General features: G+C 48.0%; 2 protein-coding genes across 2 annotated transcripts; both read right to left on the reverse strand.

The window, feature by feature from the left end:
- Positions 1 to 1,072: 1,072 nt before the first annotated feature.
- GPD1 (glycerol-3-phosphate dehydrogenase 1) lies at positions 1,073 to 7,453 on the reverse strand. The gene is made up of 8 exons (XM_066368786.1): positions 7,302 to 7,453; positions 6,718 to 6,895; positions 5,603 to 5,743; positions 4,859 to 4,997; positions 4,500 to 4,612; positions 3,582 to 3,815; positions 3,262 to 3,368; positions 1,073 to 2,341 (listed from the first exon to the last, which is right to left on the reverse strand). The coding sequence occupies exons 1-8, from the start codon at positions 7,340 to 7,342 to the stop codon at positions 2,245 to 2,247; spliced, it is 1,050 nt and encodes a 349-aa protein (XP_066224883.1). The 5' UTR covers positions 7,343 to 7,453; the 3' UTR covers positions 1,073 to 2,244.
- A 3,223-nt stretch (positions 7,454 to 10,676) lies between these two features.
- Positions 10,677 to 24,806, reverse strand: SMARCD1 (SWI/SNF related, matrix associated, actin dependent regulator of chromatin, subfamily d, member 1). Its single transcript, XM_066368780.1, has 13 exons — positions 24,499 to 24,806; positions 23,655 to 23,842; positions 23,332 to 23,374; positions 23,115 to 23,237; positions 22,522 to 22,644; positions 21,147 to 21,263; positions 19,405 to 19,506; positions 18,958 to 19,119; positions 18,766 to 18,863; positions 16,309 to 16,444; positions 13,724 to 13,846; positions 12,497 to 12,598; positions 10,677 to 12,374 (listed from the first exon to the last, which is right to left on the reverse strand). Exons 1-13 carry the CDS (start codon positions 24,673 to 24,675, stop codon positions 12,321 to 12,323), a joined length of 1,548 nt encoding a protein of 515 aa, XP_066224877.1. The 5' UTR covers positions 24,676 to 24,806; the 3' UTR covers positions 10,677 to 12,320.
- Positions 24,807 to 25,161: the final 355 nt, after the last annotated feature.

The raw sequence follows: 25,161 nt of genomic DNA on the forward strand, positions 1-25,161 counted from the left end.
AGTGATACATCACAGCATACGAACTGGCACATGCACTGAAGCGCCCTTCCTCAACTCATTTCTGGAAAAACCGAGCTCTATTGGATAACAAATGGACCTGATTCGAAAGCCTTCGATTCCGTGAACTGTGGAGTGAACAACAGTATGCAAAAGTGTTTGACTAACCAGGTTGCAGCTACTGCTCAGGGAAAGGAGCTGTCATTCTGCCCCCACTTTTTAAAAAAAGATTTATTCATTTTAGAGAGGAGATAGAAGAGGGGGAGGAGCAGAAAGCATTAACTCCAATAAAACCAGGCCAGCCCAGGGTTTTGAATGGAAGACCTCAGTGTAACAGGTCGAAAGCTTTATCCACTGCGCCACCACGGGTCAGGCTTTTCTGCCCCCATTTTAACCTCCTGTTTTCAGTTGGTGTGGTAACCGGGCCTAGCCAGATCTGGGGTGACTGTGCCCCTTGCTACCGATGCCTGATTCGGGTAGCTCTACCGTTCACCGGAAAGAAAGTGAATTCTCAAAGGCTAGACGCAGAGAGGAGCCTGCTTCCCTAGTTAGGCTGGGAATAAGGGAGGGTTAACATAATACTGGCCAGAACCAAAGTGTGCCAGGTGCTGCCACACAGGAAGCTGAGACCCTTTGCTGGAAGGTAGGAGTCTCTTAGGCCCTCAGGGACTATTTATAGACAGGAGCCTAGGCTGCTGACCTGTGACATTCCTTGCTGCCACCCCATCCTGGAGCAAGGCCAGGGCAAAGCAGGCTCCTCTCCCTCCTCCCCTTCTTGTTCATCTCTTAACCTAGGGCAGTGATTTTCAACCGTTGTGCCACAGAATTTTTAAAACATGCGATACCTGACTATTTAGTCAGGGGCACTGATTTCTTTTCCCTTGGACTGTTAAATAAAAAATGACAACAGCCTGCACAATAGCCATCCAGTGTACTTATTTATTTCGTCAGATTGGCAAAATATGTATTTTTTGGTGTACAGCAGAATTTTATTAATTAGTTTATGTGTGCCATGCAATGAAAAAGGTTGAAAATCGCCACTCTATGGGGTAGAGTGGTTTTCATTTTTTTCCTCCTCCTTGAGCCTCCAAGCTCTTGCTATATATATACTCTGTGAGAAGGCAGATGACAGAAGAGAGTTGGCTTTGGAATGTCAGGACCCACCAATATGGGAACCTGTTCACCTTCCCTACCTGATCAGCCTTTGGGCCTCTCTTTGGCCCCTGGCCTCTAGATACAGGTGATGGTAGCTGCAGCTTCTCTGGAGGCAGATGAGAAATAGGTACAGGGTTTGGGGGAAGGAATTGGTGTGGCCTAGGATGTCCTGGGGAGATACCAGGAGGAAGGATCCAGCTGGAACCTCCCTTGCCACTAGAGCTCCAGAGAAGGCAGGCAGGACAAATACAAAGGTCACATGGAGCAGAGTGATCTGAGCCTGCTATGAAAAGGTATAGCTCTGTCAGCAGATTAAGTTCCTGCTCCCCAAAGAGAGTGCTGGTGGGGAGAGGGAGGGAAGACTTGGAAAGGTCATGCACAGTGGGGCAGAGCTGGCAAGAACTAGGAACCAGGAAGTGCATGGGGAAAAGGACAGCCCCAGGGCCAGAGATGCCAGTGTGGTAACAACTCTGGTGCCAGGGAAGTCTGGAGAAGGGAAAGGGAATGACCAGAGGTTTCTGAGGACACAGATGTTGCTAGGAGAAGCTAGAACGGGGTTGAGATCTTTGTATTTTGTTAACAAACACTGAGAACCGTTGATGCTGTGTGTGGGGCTGGCAAAGGTTAGACAAAACAAAGGAGTCCCTGTGTCAGCTCAAAAGCCCAGATGCCTCCCTGACAGCCCTTGCCTATCTCTCTAGTGGCTGAGATAGTTCTTTAGCCGCTTAGCTGGGCTTGGGAACAGGATTTCTGTTCTGTGTGAGGCAGCAGTGGGCAGCCATTGCCTTTTCTTCCTCTCCCTCCACCCTCTTCCCCACCACACACACCCAAATAGGAAGCACTGAGGACAGAGAAAGCCCCACATTTGGAGAGGGACAAAGCATCTTCATTTCTGGCAAGATGTGGCAAGGGCTGCAGGCTTTTTGGTGGTTCAGGAACTCCAGACGGGTTGCTGGGCCCCATAGCCTCCTGTTCTCCAGTGAATAGCTAAGACAACGTTGCTCTGTGGGGAGATCCTGATTGCCAGGTACCCACACTTCTGCCTCTCTCCACTGGGGTAAAGAAGCTTCCTGGCCTGAGCCATAACCCTGCTCACTTATGTTCTGGATGGTTCTGCAGGCAGCGGACGAATTCACCCACTGGCTGGCTCTCATAGCATATCTTGTACACAGCCGTGAACAGGGGGAACCTAGAATGGGGAAGGAGAGACCTAGCTTAGCCCCCTCGTATGTCCTTCCCTACCTGATCACCTTCCCTACCTGATCAGCCTTTCCCCATCCCCTCCACTCCCTTACTGTCCTATCTTTGAGTTCAGGCAGATTCTGGCTCTCAATTTCTAGTCGCTGAGAATTTGAACTTCCTAGCTTTGGGTTTCAGGGTCAGGTTGTTAATTGGTTTGCTTCCTATCATAGTGAATTTGCCAGCATGATTCCCTGGAATTGTTTTGTTCCAAGTGGGCAAGCCACTTGACCTCTGTAAGCCTCAGTATCATCAACTGTAAAATGAGGCCAATATAACAAAGTAGTGAAGTGATTATGTATTCTATGAAGGTGTTCAATAAATGCCAGTTTCTGCTTCATCCTCTTGCCCAGGCTTCTTGCTTTAGCGGGAGGCTTTACCCTGACCAGCCATGAGCTGATTTTCTGACCCTGTTTCCAGAGTTCTTTCTCAAGTCAACAGAGTCTAATCAGCCCCCTCTGTCTCACCAGGACAGCATTCAGGGACAGAGAGTTGGCTTTGGGGAAGCAGCTTAGGCTGTGGGTGATGGACAGAGAAGTGGGACAATCAGGTGAGCTTATTCCTGCTGCACCACAGCTCCAACCCCCATAGCAGAGGGTGAGGAAAGGATTGAGAGAGGCTGCACAGAGGGAAACAATGTGGTATAAAGATCATTAGACTGGAAGTTCAAAGACCATGAACTAGCTGGGGGACAGTGGGCATACCATACTCTCTCCATGGTCTTGTCTCTGTCTGTTAACATTTCCCTCTCTGCCCACTTCACAGACTGAGGAAGGTTCAGGAAGATGAAGACTAAGAAGAACACTTCTGGCTGTGGTTCCCTCCACCAGTGTGGCCGTGGTTCCCAGTGGGGTTGTGGCAGACACTTACTTATCCACCAGGCCCTTTTGTTGGAGGATGCTGTGTAGCTCCCGGGCTGTTTGGGGCCCCTGCAGCTTCTGCCCATTCAGCATCTCTTTCTCCAGCTGCTCAATGGACTGTGAAGAAAACAGGATGGGTGGATGGAAATAGGAGAGGAGGATTGTTAATGTGAGGTGGAGAGTCTGGGGCTCAGGTGAGAGGTGGAAGGTCTTAGAAGGAAAGAGAGACTAGGAATATTTACAACAAACTTATTGTTTGTTCATGCCCGGTTCCTCTACCTTGACACCTATAGGGCCTACCCTCCATTCTCCATTCTCCCCGGAGCCCACCTTTCCTGTGCGGGCAAAGGCCTCGGCCACCTTGCGGTTCCGTCCTCCGTAGCAGGTAGTGATGAGGTCAGCAACACCACAGCTCTCCAAGAAGACAGCAGGGGACACAGCGCCCCTGCAGAAGAGCTTGGCGAAGGCGATCATCTCCATAAGCCCAAGTCGGATCACTGCTGCCTTGGTGTTGTCGCCAAAGCCCAGCCCATCGCAGAAGCCAGCCCCCACGGCCACTATATTCTTTAGGGAATAGAGGTCACAGGTAAGAAAGGATGCCCTCCTGCAGGCCCCACTTGGGAGTCCTCATCACTTGCCTCGTGCTTCTTCCATCAGCCATGATATGCCCACTAAATAAGTGAAGATTAGTGAGTGGCTTCTCAACTATTTTCATCTCTTGGTTTTCCCACTTCCTATACTCCCTTCTCACCTGGGGTTATTTATCCTTCCTGGCTCCCCAGCTCTGCTCCATACTTCATACTTGAGGACATTTACTGAAAACCAATCGTCTAATTGGCCCTCCCATCCATGACTATCCCTAATAGCCACAGCTCTGTCTAGGATCCAGAGTTCTGACCATAAATTTGTCTGGATGTTCTGGACATCTTGTCTCCCATTAGCCTGGGTGTTCCTCCAGGGCATCTCCTCTTTCCCTTGGACCACCCCCTGGAGCCAGGGATAGGATATCCCACAGAGGCTATAGGGAGAAAGGAAGACGGGGGTCCGGGCTCTTGTGGTGAATAATCAGCAGGCCTCAATGACCTTGGCTTTGCTTTTGCAGTTCTTCCTACGTGTGTGGGATTTGATGGGGAATGACAGCAGTGCCTGTGAGTGAGAGCCTGGAGTACCAGTGACCTTATAGAGCTAAGCCAGGCCCTCTTTAAGGACCTTCTCCCCACACCCTAGCTGCCTCTACACCCCTCTCACCTTTAAGGCCCCACAGATCTCTACTGTGTCCACCTCTTGCACCACCGTGATGCGGAAATTGAGTGTCTGCATCAGCTCTTTCAGAAGCTTTCCCTGGGCCTGGTCCTTGCAGCCTAAAGTGGGAAGGGGCAAGGCTTTAAGGGGAGACTCTTGATTCTTCTTTACATACCTGCCCTAAACAGGACCTGCAACCCTTTCCCTGGGGTATCCCAGCCCTCCCTCACTTCTAATGCTTGGGTCTTGTTCCTTTGTCTGCCTTATGGGGAGAAGATGGCCAAATGGGCTGCGGGGAGGGACAGTATCGGGAGGAGATGTAACTGGAGCTGCATTATGTATGTGGGCTGTGGAAGGGCTCTCACCAATGGTTGCCTCACAAAACTTCTCTTCAGCCACCTCGTTGGCAATGTTGGCCCCCATCAGCACACTCATGGAGATGCCAAGCTGCTCCCCAATCACTTCAGAGATGAGCTTCAGCCCATTGGGGCCCTCGTCTACACCCTAGGCACAGGATGGAGCTCAGGCCAGGTGCCATTTCTGCCCAACTGAGGGCTTCCCACCCAGAAATCTTGCCTTTTCCAAATCTGCTGTTTATCACTGCCCCTCCCCAAAGATCCTGTCCCATTCCAGTCTAGCCAAAGCTTGTTGCAAGGAGGTTAGGTGGCATATGAAAAGAAATCTTCTGGAAACTCTCCTTCCACATACCCTCAAATCAACCTACTTCTCCAAGGTAGTGTATCTCTTCCACATTCCTAAACCACCCATTCCCAAGTTCCCCAAACAGCTTCCATTCCAGCCACTGCTCCAAACCAACTTCTCTCATATTCCTCAAACCAGCCTGCTTCTCATATCCTCAGTCATCCCTTCTATACCTCCTAAACTCCCCAAGATATCTGCCTCCAAACCAACCCCTTGTCTGCTCCTAAATCATCCTCTCCTTCCCAACAGTCCCCAGCATCTGTCTGTTACTCAAGCCTCCCCAATGCCAACTCCTTTCCTCCTTCCAGACAACTCTTGGCCTGATTTTATCACTTTCTCTTCTCTCCACATCACCCACCCTAAGCCTCGTAACAGCTGCACCCCCATCCATATGGTGTCCGTGGCACCTTAATAAGAGATATTCCAATGGTGTCTGCCTTCAGATGGCCCTTGAGCTGATTACAGATCTTGCCGATGAACTGATGGGGCACCACAAAGATCAAGATGTCAGCATCCTCTGCAGCCTGGACCACATCTGGGACAGCCACCTGTGAGGTGAACCAGTGTTCATGGGTCTGACAGACTTCCCCTACTCCCTATGAAACCCCATTTAGAAGATCTAAAAACCGCCTGACCTGTGGTGGTGCAGTCGATAAAGCAATGACCTGGAATGCTGAAGTTGCTGGTTCAAAACCCTCAGCTTCCCTGGTCAAGGCACATACTAGAAGCAACTACTATCTATTCCTATCCCACCTTTCTCTCTCTTTCTTCCTTCCTCTCTCTCTCTCTCTCTCTCCCTTCTCAAAAATCAATTAATAATAATAATAAAAGATCTAAAAGCCAAAGAGTGAGGCTTGTGAGGGAAAAGAAATGCCAGTTTAGAGATTGAATCTGGAAGGGCTGAACCTAGAGGAATAAGACATTCTTCCTTCCCCTTTGCCATCATTCCCTCTCAGCTCCAGCTTTCGTGGGCTCTTGACTCCTGGAAACCTCCTTGCTTCACCCTCCTACCCTTTGGCTATGCAACAGTTAGAGGCTAAAGGAGGCCTGAGTTTGGCAGGAGGAAGAGGCCAAGTAATTTCATCACCCTGATCCTTAGGGCCCCTAACTGGGAAGGGAGAGCACCAGTGTTTCTGCTGTGTGGAGTGAGCCACATGGATCTGTCCAAATACCTTAAGTCCAAGGAACAGTATCCAAGTCTGCTAATAACCCAGTGAATGAGTAACAGGATTAGAGCCTGAAGCAGGCACTACCTGAACCCCAGGTCTGGGAGCCAGAGAACCTGTCTTTGGTTGCCACAGAAACCAACTTCAACTTCCTTATTTTCTCTTAAAAGCTTGGGAACCCATAAATGAGGTGGGAGTACATTCACATTCTCCTCAGTTCCAGAAAGTGCCCAGAAAACAGTTTGGGGGCTGTGCATAGGAGTGCCCTGTGCACAGAGCAGCCTTCCTGAGACACTTCCCAAATCCAGATGGCGCCTGAAATGCCCTCCCTCTCCCCTCCTTGTGTTGGGGCTCACCACGTTAGGGGGAAGCTTGTGCCCTGGCAGATATTTGACATTCTCATGCTGTGTGTTGATGATCTCTGTCAGCTTTCTGCCCCCGACGTCTTCCTCAAACACCCACATAGTCACCCTTGGGTCAAAGCGTGCCAGCTGGGCTGTATTGCCACCCACAATCTTGGCGATGGCTGAGCCCCTGGTGGGAAGAGGGGGGGACATAGAAAGTGGAGGATTGGTGCGTGAGGGAAGAATGGTGGCAGGGGAGGGGACAGTGTTCCACCTCAGGATGTCACAGCAACCCACTAGATTATTTACTAGCCACCTTCTTTGTCACCGCCACCCCCAAGCCCAAGCAGCTTTTCCAAGCAGAGCGCGCAGGGGGCTCCCTTCCTGTGACGAACAGGTACAGGTGCAGGGACAGGCAGGGGCTGGTAGAAGTTTGGGCACCATCTGTCCTATGGGGGTAGGCACAGAAGAGCACCAGGGGTGGAAGAGGAACCAGAGGGTATATCCTACCCACTGTCTGCCTCCTGCCCACCTAGGCCCCTGTGTACTTGGAGAACCCACCCTTCCTCCCCATACCCCTTGACAGAGCCACTTACCAGTTGCCAGAGCCTACAATGCAGACTTTCTTGCTGGCCATGGTGCTGTTTTTTCTGTCTGAGCCAACTGGTTCCACAGTCCCCAGCTCCTCTGCTCGCTAGGAGCCTATAACTCCGCCACACGTGGGTGCAGCCAAGCCCCGCCCTCCACGGGTGGGTGGGGAGGCGGGTGCCCAGGGAGACAGTCTGGCAGAGCCAGGAAAGGGGAGAAAGAATAGAGACAGGTGGGGAACAGGAATGAGCACAGACCCTACTTTTCCTGAGGTTTGCCAGCTGACGGTGCTGGCAGGCTTCTTCCCTTGGCCCCAGCCCAGGACCTCCTACCCCCCTGCAATGGTCTCATTTTGAGGTCTGCCAAAAAATAGCCCAGATAAGGAGCAAATGACTAGCCCTCCTCATTCCCCTGTCTCCCAGCACTGGAATAAATTGTATGTAGCCCTAGTAGCAGATACAGGAATGCCTTCTTTTTCCAAGGTTTATGCCTTGCATAGCTTCCTGCCGGACCCCCAAAAACTGCTCTAGTTTTGTCCTCTCTCACTGACAGGTACCATGTGTCACTGGCCCCACCCACACTAGCTGCACTGCAGGGCTGTGGCCCCACTTTTAAAGCTAAGACCACATAAGAGGTAAAAGCCTGTTTTGGGGACAGCACAGCCCAAGGATAAGAGACACCGCGAGCCCTGACAGAGGTCATCTTGGTTACCCACAGTAGTCATCTGTGGTGAGTGGGTCTCTTCTCACCTCAAAGGTCTCCACCTGAATGACTTCCAGAAAGGGAGGCTGATAAAGGTTCAAGTGAGAGGCTCTGATGTGCACAGTTATCTTTTGCAGATTCTGGGCTTGAGGAAGAAGACAGGAAAGAAGGAAGGTGACCAAAGTATTCCCTGTCCTTGAGAGCTTTCAGCATCATTCAGTTCTTTCTTGGGATTTTGTAAAGTACCACACTATGGACTCCCTCAGGTGGCTAGTTTGCAGAAGCCAAAAAGAAGAAAGAAGGCAAAATCAGTAGACATGACATCTGGGCAGCTTGGTCTGAGATGCTGTAACAGAAAGTGAAAGTGGGGTGTGTGATTTTGGAGCAAGGGGGAGTGGAAGCAGCTCTTTCAGCAGTTCAGGGCTCTGTCATTGCCCACAACCATCTGCTTAACTAAGAGGGGGAGCTCTGGTTTCTAGGCTGGAGTGAGGCAAAGGGCTCTAACATCCCAGCTGTCTGTGCACCTTGGCCTAGAGGACAGAGACCACTGTGTACTCACTGCTGACCTCCTGGCCTGGCAGACTGCTGAGTGGGTGTTTCCAATCCCTGGGGCTGCTGCTGGCCGGCAACAGTGATAAGCACTGGGCCAGAGGGGAGTGTGTGCAACCACTGGGTAAGGGTAAGTGGGCACGAGGTCAAGAGCAATTGTTTTCTAAGTTCTAGGGACTGCCCAGGATAAGCCCCTCACCCCCACCCATAGCCTCCTTCCTCAGCCAGTTCCCATAGAACACACATGAAATCAGTTGTTCCCCTTAAGAGTTGTACCTACTACAGAGCCAGCCTCCAAAAATCACTCCAGTATTGCACTGGCACTGAGACAAAATCACCAGTGCCATGCCACCAGCTGGGAGCACTGATCATGGGTGATGGCAGAGAAAGAATGCTTGTCCTAACAGATAATTGGAACCCCAAAGAATGGATATTTATGCATTAAATAACCCCTTTGTTTTCCCCCAAATGATTCCATCTATTATGCCCCTACAATAATTTTTAGCGTGGAAACAAAGAATTTGTCCGTTTATATAATAGTCGCCTGACCTGTTGGCGGTGCACTGGATAGAACATTGGCCTGGGACTCTGAGGAGCCAGGTTCAAAACCTGATGTTGCTGGCTTGAGCCCAAAGGTCACTGGCTAGGCTGGAGCCCCCCTGGTCAAGGCACAAATGAGAAAGCAATCAGTGAACAACTAAGGTGCTGCAACTATGATTTGTTGCTTCTCATCTCTCTCCCTTGCCCTCTGTCCCTCTTGCAAAAAAAAAAAAAAAAAGTGCAGATCCAGAATTGGCTTGTCATAGGAAGTTATCTGTAGATTTGCTTGAAATTAGTAAGGGTTCATCAGTTATTCATTACACATGTAATTAGCCTGGGTAAAAACAGATGCCATTCCAACGTCCTTGACATCAATTTTTTCCACTCCAAGTTATCACCCGCATTCTTCTGCTTTCCCTTCTCAAGTGTGATACACCCCCTAAGTTCCAGATTGGCAAGTGTTTTGATCCTGGTGGGTCTGAGTGCAGATAGTACATAAATGTTCCCATGCATGGAGGCAAAGGATAATCTTTTCACTACAGCTTTGAAATGCGGTTGCATTCATCCCCCCTTGAGTAGAACCACACTAGATAATGGCACAAAAGAAGAAAGTAATGAGCCACTAGATGGGAACTGCCCTGCTAATGGGAATATCAATCCTGAGCAAAATCCTCCCACTCTGCCAATAAGGGGTTGAGGATGACAACACAGCAAGAACTTCCATGCTGGTTTTAAGAACTGAAATCTTCAGCCTGACCAGGCGGTGGCGCAGTAGATAGAACGTTGGACTGGGATGCCGAGGACCCAGGTTCGAGACCCCAAGGTCACCAGCTTGAGCGCAGGCTCATCTGGTTTGAGCAAAAGTTCACTAGCTTGGACCCAACGTCACTGGATAGAGCAAGGGGTTACTCGGTCTGTTGAAGGCCTGTGGTCAAGGCACATATGAGAAAGCAATCAATAGTGTCGCAATGCACAATGAAAAACTAATGATTGATGCTTCTCACCTCTCTGTTCCTGTCTGTCCCTGTCTATCCCTCTCTCTCTCTGTAAAAACAAAAAACAAAACATAACTGAAATCTTCAGTGGAACCTTAAAAAATGGTAGGCACAGAGAAAAATGGTTTTCGCTGTGCAGGCCCTGGCCCGGATCTAGATAGGAATCCTGAGAAGTTGAATGCCCTTGGAGGAAGCTCAAGTTCACCAAGCCTAAAGGATCACAGGCATGAAGGACAGTAAACTCAAGCCAGCACCCCACTCAAGCCCTGGGAGCTCAAAATGACAAAGGAGATGGCGGTAGTGCCACTGTCTTGTTAGTACCTTTCAAACAGGGGAGCTGGAGGCAGTGATGAGACTCAATAATCCCACCTCTGGCCTGCTTGAATCACTAAGGCTGACAGAACTCTAAGGTGAAGACCTGAGGTTCCCAGGGTAGAAATGTCTTCCACCATTTCCCCAGCACCTAGCACCACAGCTGGCACATAAAAGGTACTCCACAAATAGTTGTTAAATAAAATGAACAAACACCATAAGCATGGCTAATGGCACTGGAAAGAGTTCGGAGAAGAGCTTTCCCTCAGTAGGTAGGGGAACCCATCCTTCAGAAGATTCTTTTATTAAAACTGGGTGACATTGATAAGGGGACAGTACAAAAAAAAAATTTGGTCCATGAAAAAAAAACAATTCGGTTAATAAAAAGTTATCTTCAACAGGGACACTGCGTAGGAGTGCTGAGCTTCCTTTTCATGGATGGTTCCAGCCCCAAGAACAGAGGTTGTCCAGTGTCACTGAGAAGCTTTCCGGGGAGGGGTGGGATAAAGCAGGAAGGGGGAGACAGGGAGAAAATTCTGTCCCCAGTGTGGAACAGGCAGGGATACCGGGCTGGGGGATGTGCTCGCAGGAGCCTGAGGAGGGGGTGGGGAAGCAGGGGCCTTGTCAGTTCTGTGGGTTTAGAGCCCATGCTGAACGGAATTCCCCCTCTGGCCCAGCTGTCTCCCACCCTACTGTGTTGAGTCTGCGAGCCTGGGATATGCTAACTCGGTAATACAACCTGGAAGAAGAATCTGAGGCTCTCATGGAAAGATGCACAACCATCTCAGTTCCAAGGGGCCAAGATCAAAGTCCTGCTGCTACCTGAGGGGTCTGAAGCTTTAGGGGCGGGGCTGGGGAGTCACAATCCTGTGAGGCAGGGAGGAGGAGGAGTCACAAACCCAATTCAGCTATTCTCCAGCCCTAGGCGCTTTCACTCCTCAGTGCCCTAGAAGTCACCAGTGGGTGTCAACAGAGCAGACAAGGGATAGGAAGACAGGGATGGCCCAGGGCTTTTACCCGTTTGATTTTAGGCCTGTTTCTCCATGAAGGGAGGGGGAGGCAGGGTAGAGTGAATGAATGAATCACACCTCTAAGCAATAGCAGGAAGCAGCAGCCTCTGCTAATAATGACAGTACCCCAGGTTAGATCCCTGGGCCTCTGACAGGAAAAGGCAAGATTCCTCACTCAAATACCCTGGGACAGATAGGAGGGAATCCTAAGAAGAGCAGCTACAAGTAGTATGCTGGGAGGGAGCAGTTGTTAACAAATTCCAATACTGATATGAACCCCCTACGAGGGAGTAAGAGTAGCACTGAGGCAGCAGGCCAATCCAGAGGGCTGCAGACTGACCTGGTGCTCAGTGGAGCCCAAGAGCCAGGGTCCTTTAGTACTAGAGGGCAACAAGTGAAGGGAGTTTGCTCCAAACCTGTGGAGGGAAGGAAGGAAATCGGATTGTTATCAGGAGAGCCAAGATCAACTAGCTTATAGAGTGCCCCCAGGCCTGAGTCTTGGAGAAAGGGCTGAGGCTCCCAACTCCTGGGTCTCTGAAGGGCAGGATCAGTGTTGCTGGTCCCCTTGAAGACTATCTGGCCTTAGGCCCAATCCATTCAATGCACTGATTACCACTACAAGTTCTCTCTCTAATACTATCTAGAGATCCTATGTAGACCAGGGGAGGGTAGAGGCACATGGGAACTTTGTGGGGCAAAGGGAAGCTGGGGGTGGGAGGGGAAGTGATGGGGTGGGAGAAGAGGGTAATAGATGTCTTGTAAGACAGAAATGTGAGACCCTCTTCCTTCTGGTGTTGTCCTTGAACCAACAGCATCCCCTGGAAGGCCCCAAGCAAGACCAAGGCAGGTGCTATGAGGCAGGCAGCACAGGGCCCAAATAAAGAATCGGTGCAGCCACATCAGGGCTGTGAGAGAGGCCCTATGTATTTCGGATTCCCAGGGCTTGCTCTAATTCTTGTCGTCTCTGCTGCACCTAAGGAAAAAATAGTGGAAGATGAGACAAACCAGGAGTTGGAAGCTAGTACCACTGACCCCCACCAGGAGTGCAGACCCCCTGCGTTTTGTCAGTTTCCCCTGTGCAGCCCAGGCACCTACCTTGGAGTAGAAGTATCGGCACACGGCCTCCTGAGCCCAAGGCTGGAAGTAGAACTCAGCTCGGCGCTCTTCCTCTGGGTTACCCACTACATCGGTCATGGTCTGAGGGAGATGGCAGGGGGCAGAGAGAGAGGGATAGACTTGTTTCCTTCCTTCACACCTGTTATGGATTGAATTGTATTCCCCCAAAAGATGTAGAAATCCTAACCCCCCCAGTACCTGTAAATGTGACTTTATTTGGAAATAGGGTCTCTGCAGATGATCAAGTTAAGATGAGGTCATTAGGGTGGGCCTAATCCAATATAACTTGTATCCTTATAAAAAGGGGAAATTTGGACACAGAGACAGACATGCACAGAGGGAAGATGAAGTGAAGACAAATGGAGAACACCATCTGCAAACCAAGGAATGCCTGAGGCTACAAGTTAGGAGGGAGGCCTGGAACTGACCCTCCCTCACAACCCTCTGGTGGAAGCAACCCCTGCAGACACCATTTAATTTCAAACTTAGGCTCCAGAACTGAGAAACAATAAATTCCTGTGTTTACAGCACCCAGTTTGTGGTGCTTCTCTATGGCAGTCCTAGCAAACTAATTAATGTAACACCCAAAGTCACCCCCTGCTCTCAATAAGTCATTGCCTGGTTCAGGGATCCTGGTTCAGGCACTCTTGGTCCCTTGTTCCTCCGCTCAGCCTCTACAATGGTAGTCACAGTCACCACAGGATAGGCAAGAACTAAGAGCATATTTCACATATTCTGTACGCACTCTTACCTTCCCCTGAGCATCTGATGCTACCCTCTCTGGGAAACACCCTGAATCCCAAAAATTCCATGAAGCCTGCCCCGACTATTTGAACCTCATTGATCTCCCTTCTCCTTTTAATTACCTTATTGATACTGGTGAGTTCCAATGTCTGATATAATTTATTACATTTTAAATCATATTAGCCTAGTTTCCCAAAACTGAATGCATGCTGCTTTGAAGCAGAGATCAAATTTTCCACTGCATATTCCCTAAAATATGGTGCATAGTGACAGCAAAGTACTGGATAAAAACTTGATGGTTCTACTTATATTTCCCCACTTAATTATAAAATGGTCCCTAGAATGTGCTAAAGATAATCTGGTCCCTCAAGCCTCTGACTTTTCTATCAGATGTCACAGAATTAAAGCAAACATGTGCCTCACTAAACTAAGTCTCTTTGCCCTTTTCCTAAGTATTTTTACCTTGAGGTCCCGGCACTGGGACTGAAGCCAGTCGTTAATGAAACCCTGAGGGTCTCTGGCAAAGCTCAGCATGAACTCCCGCTGGGTCTTCAGCTGATTGATAGTTTCTATTGTCTCATGGATCTGAAAGGAAGAGGAAGCGCATATCATTTTCAAACTGGGGAAATGCAAAGTTAAATGGAAGACAATGGTGACCTCTCCCTGTGCCACTCCCAACCTATGCACAGAGTGCTGCCTAGAAAGGACACCACTGCCTAGCTCCAACTGCTCTGGCACCTGGCTTTCTTTCAGGAGGTAGTTTGTACTGTGACTCTATATACCCAGCACGAGAGAAGTTAGAACACCAGGGGTCCCCAAACTACGGCCCGCATGCGGCCCCCTAAGGCTGTTTATCTGGCCCCCACCGCACTTCAGGAAGGGGCACCTCTTTCATTGGTGGTCAGTGAGAGGAGCATAGTTCCCATTGAAATACTGGTCAGTTTGTTGATTTAAATTTACTTGTTCTTTATTTTAAATATTGTATTTGTTCCCGTTTTGTTTTTTTACTTTAAAATAAGATATGTGCAGTGTGCATAGGGATTTGTTCGTAGTTTTTTTTATAGTTCGGCCCTCCAACGGTCTGAGGGACAGTGAACTGGCCCCCTGTGTAAAAAGTTTGGGGACCCCTGACTAACACTGTTAGTCTCCAGTGTCCAGTCTAGGTGAAGCTACATGGTGAATACTTAATCCACAGCACAGATGTCTCAAAAGCTAAGGTCCGTGTGTTTTTTTCTCTGCCCTCTTCTCATTCTCCATTCACTTCCTGGCATTTTCATCTCCTGGTATGTCTTCCATTACAATTAACAGGGTAATGAGTCCTCAATCTACAAACCAGAGTCCATTTCCTAAAACCCAACCAGTCCAACTACTGCCATCTCCATGGACCTTAAACTTTCTAAAACTAAATCCACTTCCTTTCCTCTGACACTTGCTGCTTCTCCTGTTCCCAGTCTGAGTGAATATTATACCCACCCAAACTAGAAGCCTGGAAATCATCCTAAAGCTTCCTTCTCCCTCACACTTCACCCTACCAGCCCCATCTAAGCAGAGTCCAATCTCTTCCATTCCACTTTGACATATCTCAAATCCATCTACTCATTCCCACCCTCGCTGTCAGTACTCTTAGTTTATTCAGGCTGTCCAACACCTCAGATGGATTACCGCACCAGTCTCCTAACTGGGCTTCCTGCCTCCAAATCCACCCCTCTTAAAATCTCCTCTCCACCTTCCGCCTGACCTGTGGTGGCGCAGTGGATAAAGCGTCGACCTGGAAATGCTGGGGTCGCCAGTTCAAAACCCTGGGCTTGCCTGGTCAAGGCACATATGGGAGTTGATGCTTCCAGCTCCTCCCCCCTGTCTCTCTCTTCTCTCTCTTTTTCTCTCTCCCTCTCTCTCTCCTCTCTAAAATGAATAAATAAAATAAAAATTAAAAAAAAAAAACTACTCTCCACCTTCCTGCCTTCCATTGCAAACAACACCAAACCTCTCCAGCCTTCAGGACAAAGGATTAATAGGTATTCCCTGCATCAAAACTTCTTCATGATTTAGGATCCTTTCCTATCCAGTTTCCTTTCCCAAAACATCTCATCCCAGGGCCCCTGTGTTATATCTAGCACACTAAATGACTTGTACTTCTTGAACATGCCAGGCTCATCTTTGGACCTTTACACACCCCATTCCCTCTTTCTGGAATGTCCTCTGCTTCCCATGCCCCTAAGCACCACTCTCATTTCTCCTCCTTTGTTAACCCCCACTCTGGCCTTCAAGATTTAGTTGGGGTATCAACTCTCCCAGGGAAGCCTCCCTGTTCTCCTCTTTCTGGCTTTACTTATAGGGACTAGGTTTAATAATGTTAAATATAGTAATAAGAACAACAGTAGCAGAAATTATCATTTGTTTTTATGTGCTACACAAATGCCTGTACATGTACTGTCTCATTTAATCCTCACAGCAAACTTATATAGTTTTTATTTCACAGATCAGAAACTAAGGCTCAAAGATATTAAAAGGTAGCCTGACCTGTGGTGGCGCAGTGGAAAAAGCGTCGACCTGGAAATGCTGAGGTCGCCGGTTCGAAACTCTGGGCTTGCCTGGTCAAGGCACATATGGGAGTTGATGCTTCCAGCTCCTCCCCCCTTCTCTCTCCCTCTCTCTCTCTCCTCTCTAAAATGAAAAGGTATAGCCAGCCTGGCCTGTGGTGGCACAGTGAGGTAGAATGTCGACCTGGAATGCTGAGGTCGCCAGTTTGAAACCTTGGGCTTGGTCAAGGCAACATACAATAAGCAAGCAATGAACTAAAGTGAAGCAACTATACTCCTCACTTCTAGCTGTGCTCTGTAAAATCAACCAAAGAAAAAAAAGAAAATGGTATACAACTGTAGCCAGAATTAGAACTCATGTATGTCTGGCTCCAACTAGCACCAAGTACTATGCCTGGCATATACTGGATGTCAATATATTCTGAATGAATACCAAGAATCAAAAGACAGCCTGGAAGCTGTGATAGAGGGCTGGGACACCCAAACTACCCAGGGCAGAGGCCCTACCTTGTTGTCTAGAGTAGCAATCTCCTGCTGGCTGGCTGTAGACAGCAGAAAAGAATTCATCTGGGTCTTCAAGGTATCATCCACTTCCACATCAATGTCATAACAAGCCGTCTTTTTCTGATCATTTGGGTCAACACTGGTGAGGAAATCAAAGGGGACTGGTAAAGGGCTTGTCCCCTAAGACCTAATTTCACTGGGTCAAAAAAATGGCTCAAGAATGAAGGGAAAGAAGTGGATTGCACAACTCCTTTTGGGTGAGTCAGAAATGTTCTGTACCTTTCTCGTGTTAGGAGCTACAAGGTATATACCTTTGCCAAACATCATCACACTATACTTTAAATGGGTGCAATTTATTGTATATAGACCTCAATAAAATTAATTTAAAAAAAATCAATGGTGAAAATTCAACCAGTACAGTGTCTGGCCTGTAGTGGTGCAGTGCTTAGAGCACTGACCTGGAATGCTGAGGTTGCTGTTGGAAACCCTGGGCTTGCCCAGTTCAAGGCACATACGTCAAACAAGCAAGGAATAACAAGTGAAGCAACTGTGAGTTGATACTTCTTGCGTCCCCACTCTGTAAAATTAATAAATACTTTTTTGTTTTTTGGAGAGAGAGAGGGAGAGACAGACAGGCAGGAAAGGACAGAGATAAGAAGCATCAACTTACTGTTGTGGTACTTTAGTTGTTCATTGATTGCTTTCTCATGTGTGCCTTGACCAAGGGGCTTCAGCTGAGCCAGTGACCCCTTGCTCAACCCAGTGACATTAGGCTTCAAGCCAGAGACCTCTGGGCTCAAGCCAGCGAACATGGGGCCATGTCTATGATCCTGTGCTCAAGCTGGCGATGCTGCACTCAAGCCAGATGAGCCCATGCTCAAGCTGGCGACCCTGGGGTTTTGAACCTGGGTCCTTAGCATCCAAAACCAGAGCTCTACCCACTGTGCCACTGCCTGGTCAAGCAATAAATAAATAAATAAATAAATTTTTTTAGATTTTATTTAGTGCTAAATTTTGGAGAGAGGAAAGAGAAAGAGAGAGAAACGCAGGAGAAACGGGAAGCATTCACTCATAGTTGCTTCTTGTATGTGCCCTGACCTGGGAAGCCTGGGGTTTCGAATCAGTGACCTCAGCATTCCAGGTCAACACTTTATCTACTATGCCACCATAGTAGATACTATCTACTATCTACTATACCAGGTCAGGCAATAAATAAAATCTTAAAAAAAAAAAGTGACCCAATACAAACGATAATACAGGCCCTGGCTGGTTGGTTCAGTGGCTAAAGCACCGACCCGGCATGTAGATGTCCCAGGTTCGATCCCCAATCAGGGCACACAGGAGAAGCAACTGTCTGCGTCTCCACCCCTCCCTCTGCCCCTCTTACAGCCAGTGGCTCGATTGGTTCAAGTGTCGACCAGGGCGCTGAGGATAGCTCTGTTGGTCCAAGGGCATCAGCCTTAGGCACTAAAAAATAATTGGTACTCGAATATCAGCCCCCCACACAGGGGATGCCAGGTGGACCCTGGTCACTGGCATGCAGGAGTCTAACTCCCCTCCTCTCACTTTAACAACAAAAAAAGATAATCCAGTGGAAAGTAAGTTTCTCCCTTTCCAAAGAATACCACTACTACAGTATCTTTCTTACTGTTAAACTAAAACTGACCCTAAAAATAAATTTGAACTAAACATACACCACACAAAATAAAAAAATGCCTTAACTTTAAGCACAGGAATATAGAACAGACCAACTTCTATTAACTCAAGGTATAGGTTATAGGAGTTACTACTGACTGAATAGATGGTTCATGGTCTAAAGAAAGGAAAGCCTTTATTGGAATTAATATATAGTAAAGAAAAGAAGGCCAAGAGATTATATCCAACCACAGACACATGCTGCAAGGAGGAAGTGCCTTCCTTCAGGCTATATGCCTGCTTAGGGAGGCCTTGCTCATCCATCTTCTGAACAGAAAAGCAGATGGAGGTAATGGAGCTGAAGTCTCAGACTGGAATGTCTTGCCTTCCAGAAAAGAGATGGCAGCCCATCAGTGATGGGCTGGTAAATGTCTAAAAATTGATTCTCCAAAGAGGATAAAAGCCCTGATTTGTAACATTTGCCAATTTCTGTGGTTTAAATATTCCCAACATGGTTTATTTGAAGCTACCAACATTACATCACTGTTACGGAGTTGAAAAGAGATGTGCAGTTACACATTATATAGAATTTCTACCATACACAATAGATGTAATCTCAAAAACATAAAGACTAATAAAGTAATTAGGAAATAAACTTTTAAGTACATATTACCCTCATCTTTAACATAATGTATTAAATTATAAGTTTATATAACAGCTACGTTTAACAATCTGCTTGCAAAATTCCTGAAAATTTGATAGTTGGCTTGTGCAAGCTGGTACAAGCCAGCTCCAGTACACCACACCTCTCATGCACATGCTTACCTGATGACATGATTAATGATGATGGGCTCAGGTGGCATAAGCAAGGCGTGGAGCCGTTGGGGGATCTCTGAAAACTTCATACGTTGAGACTCAAAGATCTGTGGAAAAGAGGGAAAGCAGGTAAGAAGTTGGCATTTTGGGTACAACCAGTGCTCCAGTGGACTCTAGCAAAAGATTAGGTCGCTTTTTTACCTGCTGGAGGTACTTGTCACAGATGACAAACTCTCGTTCATGAGGGTCCTGGAGCTTATGTGTCTTAATATATTGCCACAGTGCTTGAATGATCACTGGACGGGTCTGGGTGTGGATGCCCAAGAGCCGAGCCAGGCGAGGGTCTAATTTAAACTGGGGAGGCTGCAGAGAACCAAAGAATATAGAGATGAAGATAGTGAGTTGGAGCTATATGCGTCCTAGGGTGTAAAGCATGACCATACATTCAAGTCGTTCAACAAGCAATAATGTACTGTTTTCTCTGGCATAGAAAAACACTAGAAGAAATTCAGAAATGACTAAGATTCTACCCCTGTTATTTAGGAAACTTAAAGTCTGGAGGCAATTACCTACAACTAAATTTATACCTTTAAATGTTAGATTGCTAATGGCTACGAAAGCTGGACCCTTCACATCACCACAAAATACCTGGTAATCCAGCATCAGCAGGACAGTACATCGTACATTCACATCGCCTGGCCGCTTCACCTGGAAGCCATCTGTCTCCTGGGTAGTGGCGGTCCTGTGCCACTACAGAGAGGAAGATGTCAGGGGGTGCTCTCCCAGAGGAAGAGCTGGGGTGGGAGGGAAGAGCTTCTGTAATGACTGAATATTCAACTTTGATTACTGAGGCTATTGGAAAAGAGCAATACCATGAGAGTTGTTTTTTTTTAACTGCATATGGCTTTGGGATTATTATCTAAATAGATTAACTTTTTAATTCTGACTGTGCAGGGTCACATTTAAATTAGCCTGAATTTCCAGTGATAATTTTATCCTCACAATGGGTAATAGTAAAATAACATAACTATCATTTACTGAGTACTTACTACATGTGCAAGTTTTCTAAGACAATTACTTGGATTATCTCATTAATTCCCACATCTATACCAGATAGGTACAATTAAACCAACTTTACAGATGAGAAAACTAATACTTAGAAGAATGTAGTGGCCCTGGCCGGCTGGCTCAGTGGTATGGTGTTGGCTCAGCATGTGAAAGTCCTAGGTTTGATTCCCAGTCCGGGCGCACAGGAGAAGCGATCATCTGCTTCTCCACCCTCCCTCTCCACCCCTCTCTCTTCCCCTCCTGCAGCCATGGTTTGAATGGTTCAAGCAAAAGTTGGCCCCAGGCACTGAGGATAGCTCTATGGCCTTGCCTCAGGCACTAAAATAGCTCGGTTGCTGAGCAACAGAGCAGCAGCCCCAGATGGGCAAAGCATCGCCAAGTCAGGGCCTTGCCAGGTGGATCCCAGTTGTGGTGCATGTGGGAGTCTCTCTGCCTCTCACTTAATAAAAATAAAAATAAAAAAGAAGAATGAAGTAACTTGCCTAAGGTCAAACAGCCAGTAATTAGTGGACCTGTGATCTGAACTCTGGTATATGTGACTCTACAGTCCACATTCTTAGCCACAGTGCTTTATTGCTATAAAGTTAAATATATTTACAATTTTCTATTGATTCTATGACTTACTTCCCTTATTAGATGGTAAAGACCTTCCCATGTCTCTTAGTGGTTGAGGTTAAGGGGCTGCGGCTACACTGGCAAAAAAAGGAGCAGGTTAAGTTAACTTAGAATGTTCGACTGACTCATTCTGGTTTTGACTATATCTCAAAGAACACTGTCGCTAACATGGTTTTCAGAACACTGCATACTCAGGCATTATAATAATGGATTCTTGATGATTTAGAATGTAAATCTAAACAGAGCAGAGATCAAAAGGAAGTCCCAGATCTACAATGGAACCATGGCAAGGACTAGAACCCTATCAATTAGCCCCTCTAATTAATTATAGCATCTGCTACCAGGACAAAGTATGAATGGTGTATGGATATATATGTCTTACCATTATTAATAAGCAAGATGCTGAGATGGCCTGGCATGTATAAGAGGCCTTCATTAGAATTTCTCTTAAAAGTGGGGACAGCAACCAGGATAGTAACATTAAAAGGGGGGCACAAGTCAGACTCCCAAGAACTCTTGGGTCCAAAGTTAACCAAACTAAACAGCTAGTGCCACCTGGAGGTCAATGTGCAAACTACAATGGATGGTGGCACCATACAACTGGAGTAAGTCTTTATACCTCCCCCTCTCCCTAGACATTCAAGTTTGGCTCCAAGTCCACCTTCCTTCAGTCATCGAATCAAAGCTGAGAGGGCAGAACTACTCACTTCTACCAGGTGGTTGTCTGGCCCATACAGGTCTTTGTCCAGTTCGATCACCAAGGATTTAAAAAAGGAAGAGAACTTCCTCTTTTGTTTGGTGGCATCATATTTGGACAAGGCTGACTAGAGAATAGAAAGAAAAGATCATGTTAGGAAAACCCAGAAGAAATTCCTCAAGACAAAGTTCCATAAAAAAGGAACCCACAACAGCAATGGGAAAAATGTCAAAAATGTCTTTTGAATATTTCTTAGGAGATGGCAAGGTAGGTGTCTATAGGTATTAAACAAGTCACAGTAGCAACAGAACCCTGAAAAAACCACCTATAACATGTATATAGGGTCACTCACTTATCCACCTCATTTCCCCAAGGGAAATGAGGCAAGTTAGCCAAACCACTGCACATAACAAAGCGAGTTTAAACAGAGAAAAGTCTGACTCTAGAGGGGAAATGAATCATAGGCAACAAGTAGCCAGAACAAAAACAGCTTTATTTGGATAGAATGACACCACCAGCACATGGACTGGACCTATATAGAGAAGGAGGCTCTGACACTGAGCCCTGATTCTTCTGCAAAAATGCATTCATATTAGCCTGTGAACAGTTAAAAACAGCCAGCCAGAGAGTGTAAGAGAAAAATGAGTGTCCCCAAGGAGCTCCTGGGGTGGGAAGTTTGGGGGCTAGGGCTATCACCTGTCGGCTGAGGCTCCCCATGAAGCAACCAAGGGCCTGTCAGAGAAATTATTCCACTTAAACTGTGAGACGTCTCCAATGAAAGTTGGAAAGACGGAGATGTCATAATTGGAATCAAGGATCTCAAGAACTCAGAGACCCTGGTTAGGTAGCTAATTTGGTTAAACAAAGCATCATCCCAATACATCAAGGTTGTGGGTACAGTCCCTAGTCAGGGCACATACAAGAGTCAACCAATGAATGCAAAAATAAGTGAAACAACAAATCGATGTTTCTCTCTCTCTTCCTCTCCCTCTAAAATCAGTAAGAAAATAAGAAAAAGAACTCTGAGAGGAAAGCAGGGCCTCAAAATCCTAAGTGCAAACTCATTTGAAAGCAAAGACACACACACCAACAGGATAATCTGCATATACTGCTAAATTCAATGGCCAGCAGCATCAAGGGGAAGGTAAATAACAAATCAAATCCCAGGACAATAAGCTTCTCGATATGAAACCAAGTGAGGGCCAAGCTGTGGAAGTTAACACAAAGAACCATTGTCTTTTAGCCCAGGGAACTCAGTGACCCTGTCCCTGCTGTTCCCAACAGGAGCTGTGAGCACCAGCGAGGCTTCCTGCCAACCAGACAACACTGCTTGTTCCCAGCCGCTCCCACCCTAAAATGCTGACCACAGTGGACCCTGAACTCACATCCTCCAGGAGCCGTCCTTCTACCCGAAGCTCCCAGGAAGCCACCGTCCCTTCGCCATCCTCAGCATCCGACTTAGCCGGATTGAAAGTGTTAGAAATGAAAATTCGCAGCTTCCGTTTTTGCTGGGGAGGGCAGAAACAGAACCGATAGTAGGGCTTCAGTGGTTTGATATTTAAGACAGGGTCTCCCCAAACCCCAAAATTAATGCTAACAGAATGGCTTACAGTCTACCCAGTCCCTAGGATGGATGGACGGAGATTTCATTAAGTACAGGCCATTGGGCTGAGTGCAAATGTATACACTGAGATGCCAAGTGAACAAAGTCATGGAAGGTGCCAGGTTCTTAAGGTGGCAGAGCAGTTGTATCAAAAACATGGATAGGGCATATTTCTGGTATGAGGTATCAAAAGCCCCTCCCTGTTTGCTGTTCTGTTTTTATGTTTCTCATGTAATTCTCAGTTCATAGCAGAAGGGAAAGATGTAATTTAAATGCAAAGGAGAGCTGTGCTGTGTCTTTGATTTCTCATCCTAAGCCTGCTGTAGGTTCCCAAGTCTTTCCTTTGGCTCCCTCCCTAGTGCACTTCTGTGTTACCTTGATGGGACGTTTCAAGGCCTCCTGTATATCAAGCCGTTTCCTCATAATAGTCTGGTCTAGTTTCCTTTCAAAAGCCAAGAGATCCATATAGGCCTGGGACTCTGGTACCAGTTCTCGAATCTTAGAAACAGAAAGATATCATGGGGATATAGAGCTGAGCATCTCTGTTCTCAAACTCATCACACCCTCAACAAGACCTACAGTCTGGACTCACCCTTTGAGGTAGAATTTTGTCAGCCATCTTCTTTTTCTTTGCACTGTTCAAAATAAATACCATTATCAGGTTGGGATGGAACTAGCCAGAACATGAAGACAGGCTGTCAGCACCTCCATTTATAGTAAAGCAAAAGGACTGCAAAGCTTCTCTCAAATCAAAGACATTTCCTCAACCCTCCGAACAACATGAGGCATTCTCAAGAATAAGCACTATCTGCTGACACAGCACTATCACTTACTGGTTCAGATATTCCCACCACCTGAGTTCTCACAGGCCCCCTCCCTCCCTTTCCCCCCCCCCCCTCCCTGGGGTCACCTTACTTGTGGTTTCGATTTTGGACCGCCTGCTGCTGGACCTGCTGGATCTGCTGAGGAGCAGGTCTCTTGCGGGACTGGTCCATCCCTGACTGAGCCAGGCCAGGTCGGACTGAAGGGTTCCCCCCATAGCCAGGGGGTCCCATGGAAGGTCCCTGAGGTGTCATTCGGCTGCCTGGCAGCATACCTGGTCTCTACAGAGGAGACAGAACCCAGAGGTGTCATGGCTTCCTCTACGAACCCACCAAGAAAGGAAAAGTGGGGGATTCTTGAGTTCTTTGAATGAAACAAGGCTGGGGGGCAGTGAAGCACAATGGGAGGAAGTCCTCTGCCTCTCTGAAATACAGGCAACTGGAGCTTCCTCTGCTCCAGTAGTGATTCCGTAACAGAACACAGCCCAAAAGCTAAGAATCAAATTATACTCAAATTCTCCCTAGTCTACTTTTTTGTCTGACACATTGCACATCTCCTCTATTCTACATTTACTCAGATAGTACTGTCAGCTACCATCTCCTTGAAAGCTGACCTCAATTTGCCAGCTACCTTCTGGTTCCTGTGGGCACCGGAGTTGCCCAAGCCCTATTGCACCCCAGCCCTCATCTGCCCCACCTTGGACCCACTTCATCCACCCTGGTTCTATATCCTGACTCCCCACGGCAAAAATGCCCGTAGGAGCAGGTGAAGATGCTAACTGCCTCCTCTCCTTCTTCTGCACTGCCTCCCCCACCCCCACTCAGGGCCCAAATCCTTCCCAGGGGAGACCTTCCTACTTCTCCCCCATCGCTCTCACTCCCAGGACCCCTCTCGGCCCCGCCCCCGGCCCGCGCGCCCCTCCTCCTGCCCCACTCACCGGATAGGCCGCTCCGGGCATCGGGGAGCGGTATAGCCCTTGACCCGGCGCCGGGCCCATTCGCACGGGAGGCCCCGGAGTCCCGCCCGGGCCCAGAGCAGCCGCCGCGCCCGCCCCTCCTGAGGCCCCGGCGCCCCCGCTCGGAGCCACAGACTGGAATCCCGCCCGGGCCGCCATCTTCCCCAGAGCCGCTGCTGCAGCTGCACAAAGAACCGGAACCGGAACTCCCCCCGCCCCCTGCGCGCCCCCCGCGAGCCCGCCTGTCCGCCCGGCCGGCCGGCCGGCACGGGAGGCTCAGGGCAGTGAGACTGTGGGCTAGAGGGGGGCAACTAGCGGAAAAGACGTGTTGACCACGCCCTCCCGCCTTATGGTCTGGGAGATAAAACCATAGAGAAAAGCGATGGGATAGAGAGGCCTTGTGAGCGGGCGCCCCCATGCCGAGGGGAGGAAGACGCGCTCTGGAAAGGGACACCACAGGCCAAACCCCAGCTCCAGCCCCTACGCTCTAATGAAGGTGATGGTGTAATTTCTTCCTCTTAGTGCAGCGCGTTCAGCTTTCTAAAGAGCTTTGATTGTTTTTCGTTTCCTTCTCCTACTGCTATAATCCCGAGGGACTAAAATGGAGAACGCAGTGTTTATTATACAAACGGGAAAACAAACCTC

This window comes from Saccopteryx leptura, chromosome 2 (assembly GCF_036850995.1).
Source record: "Saccopteryx leptura isolate mSacLep1 chromosome 2, mSacLep1_pri_phased_curated, whole genome shotgun sequence".
Taxonomy (NCBI): Eukaryota; Metazoa; Chordata; class Mammalia; order Chiroptera; family Emballonuridae; genus Saccopteryx; species Saccopteryx leptura.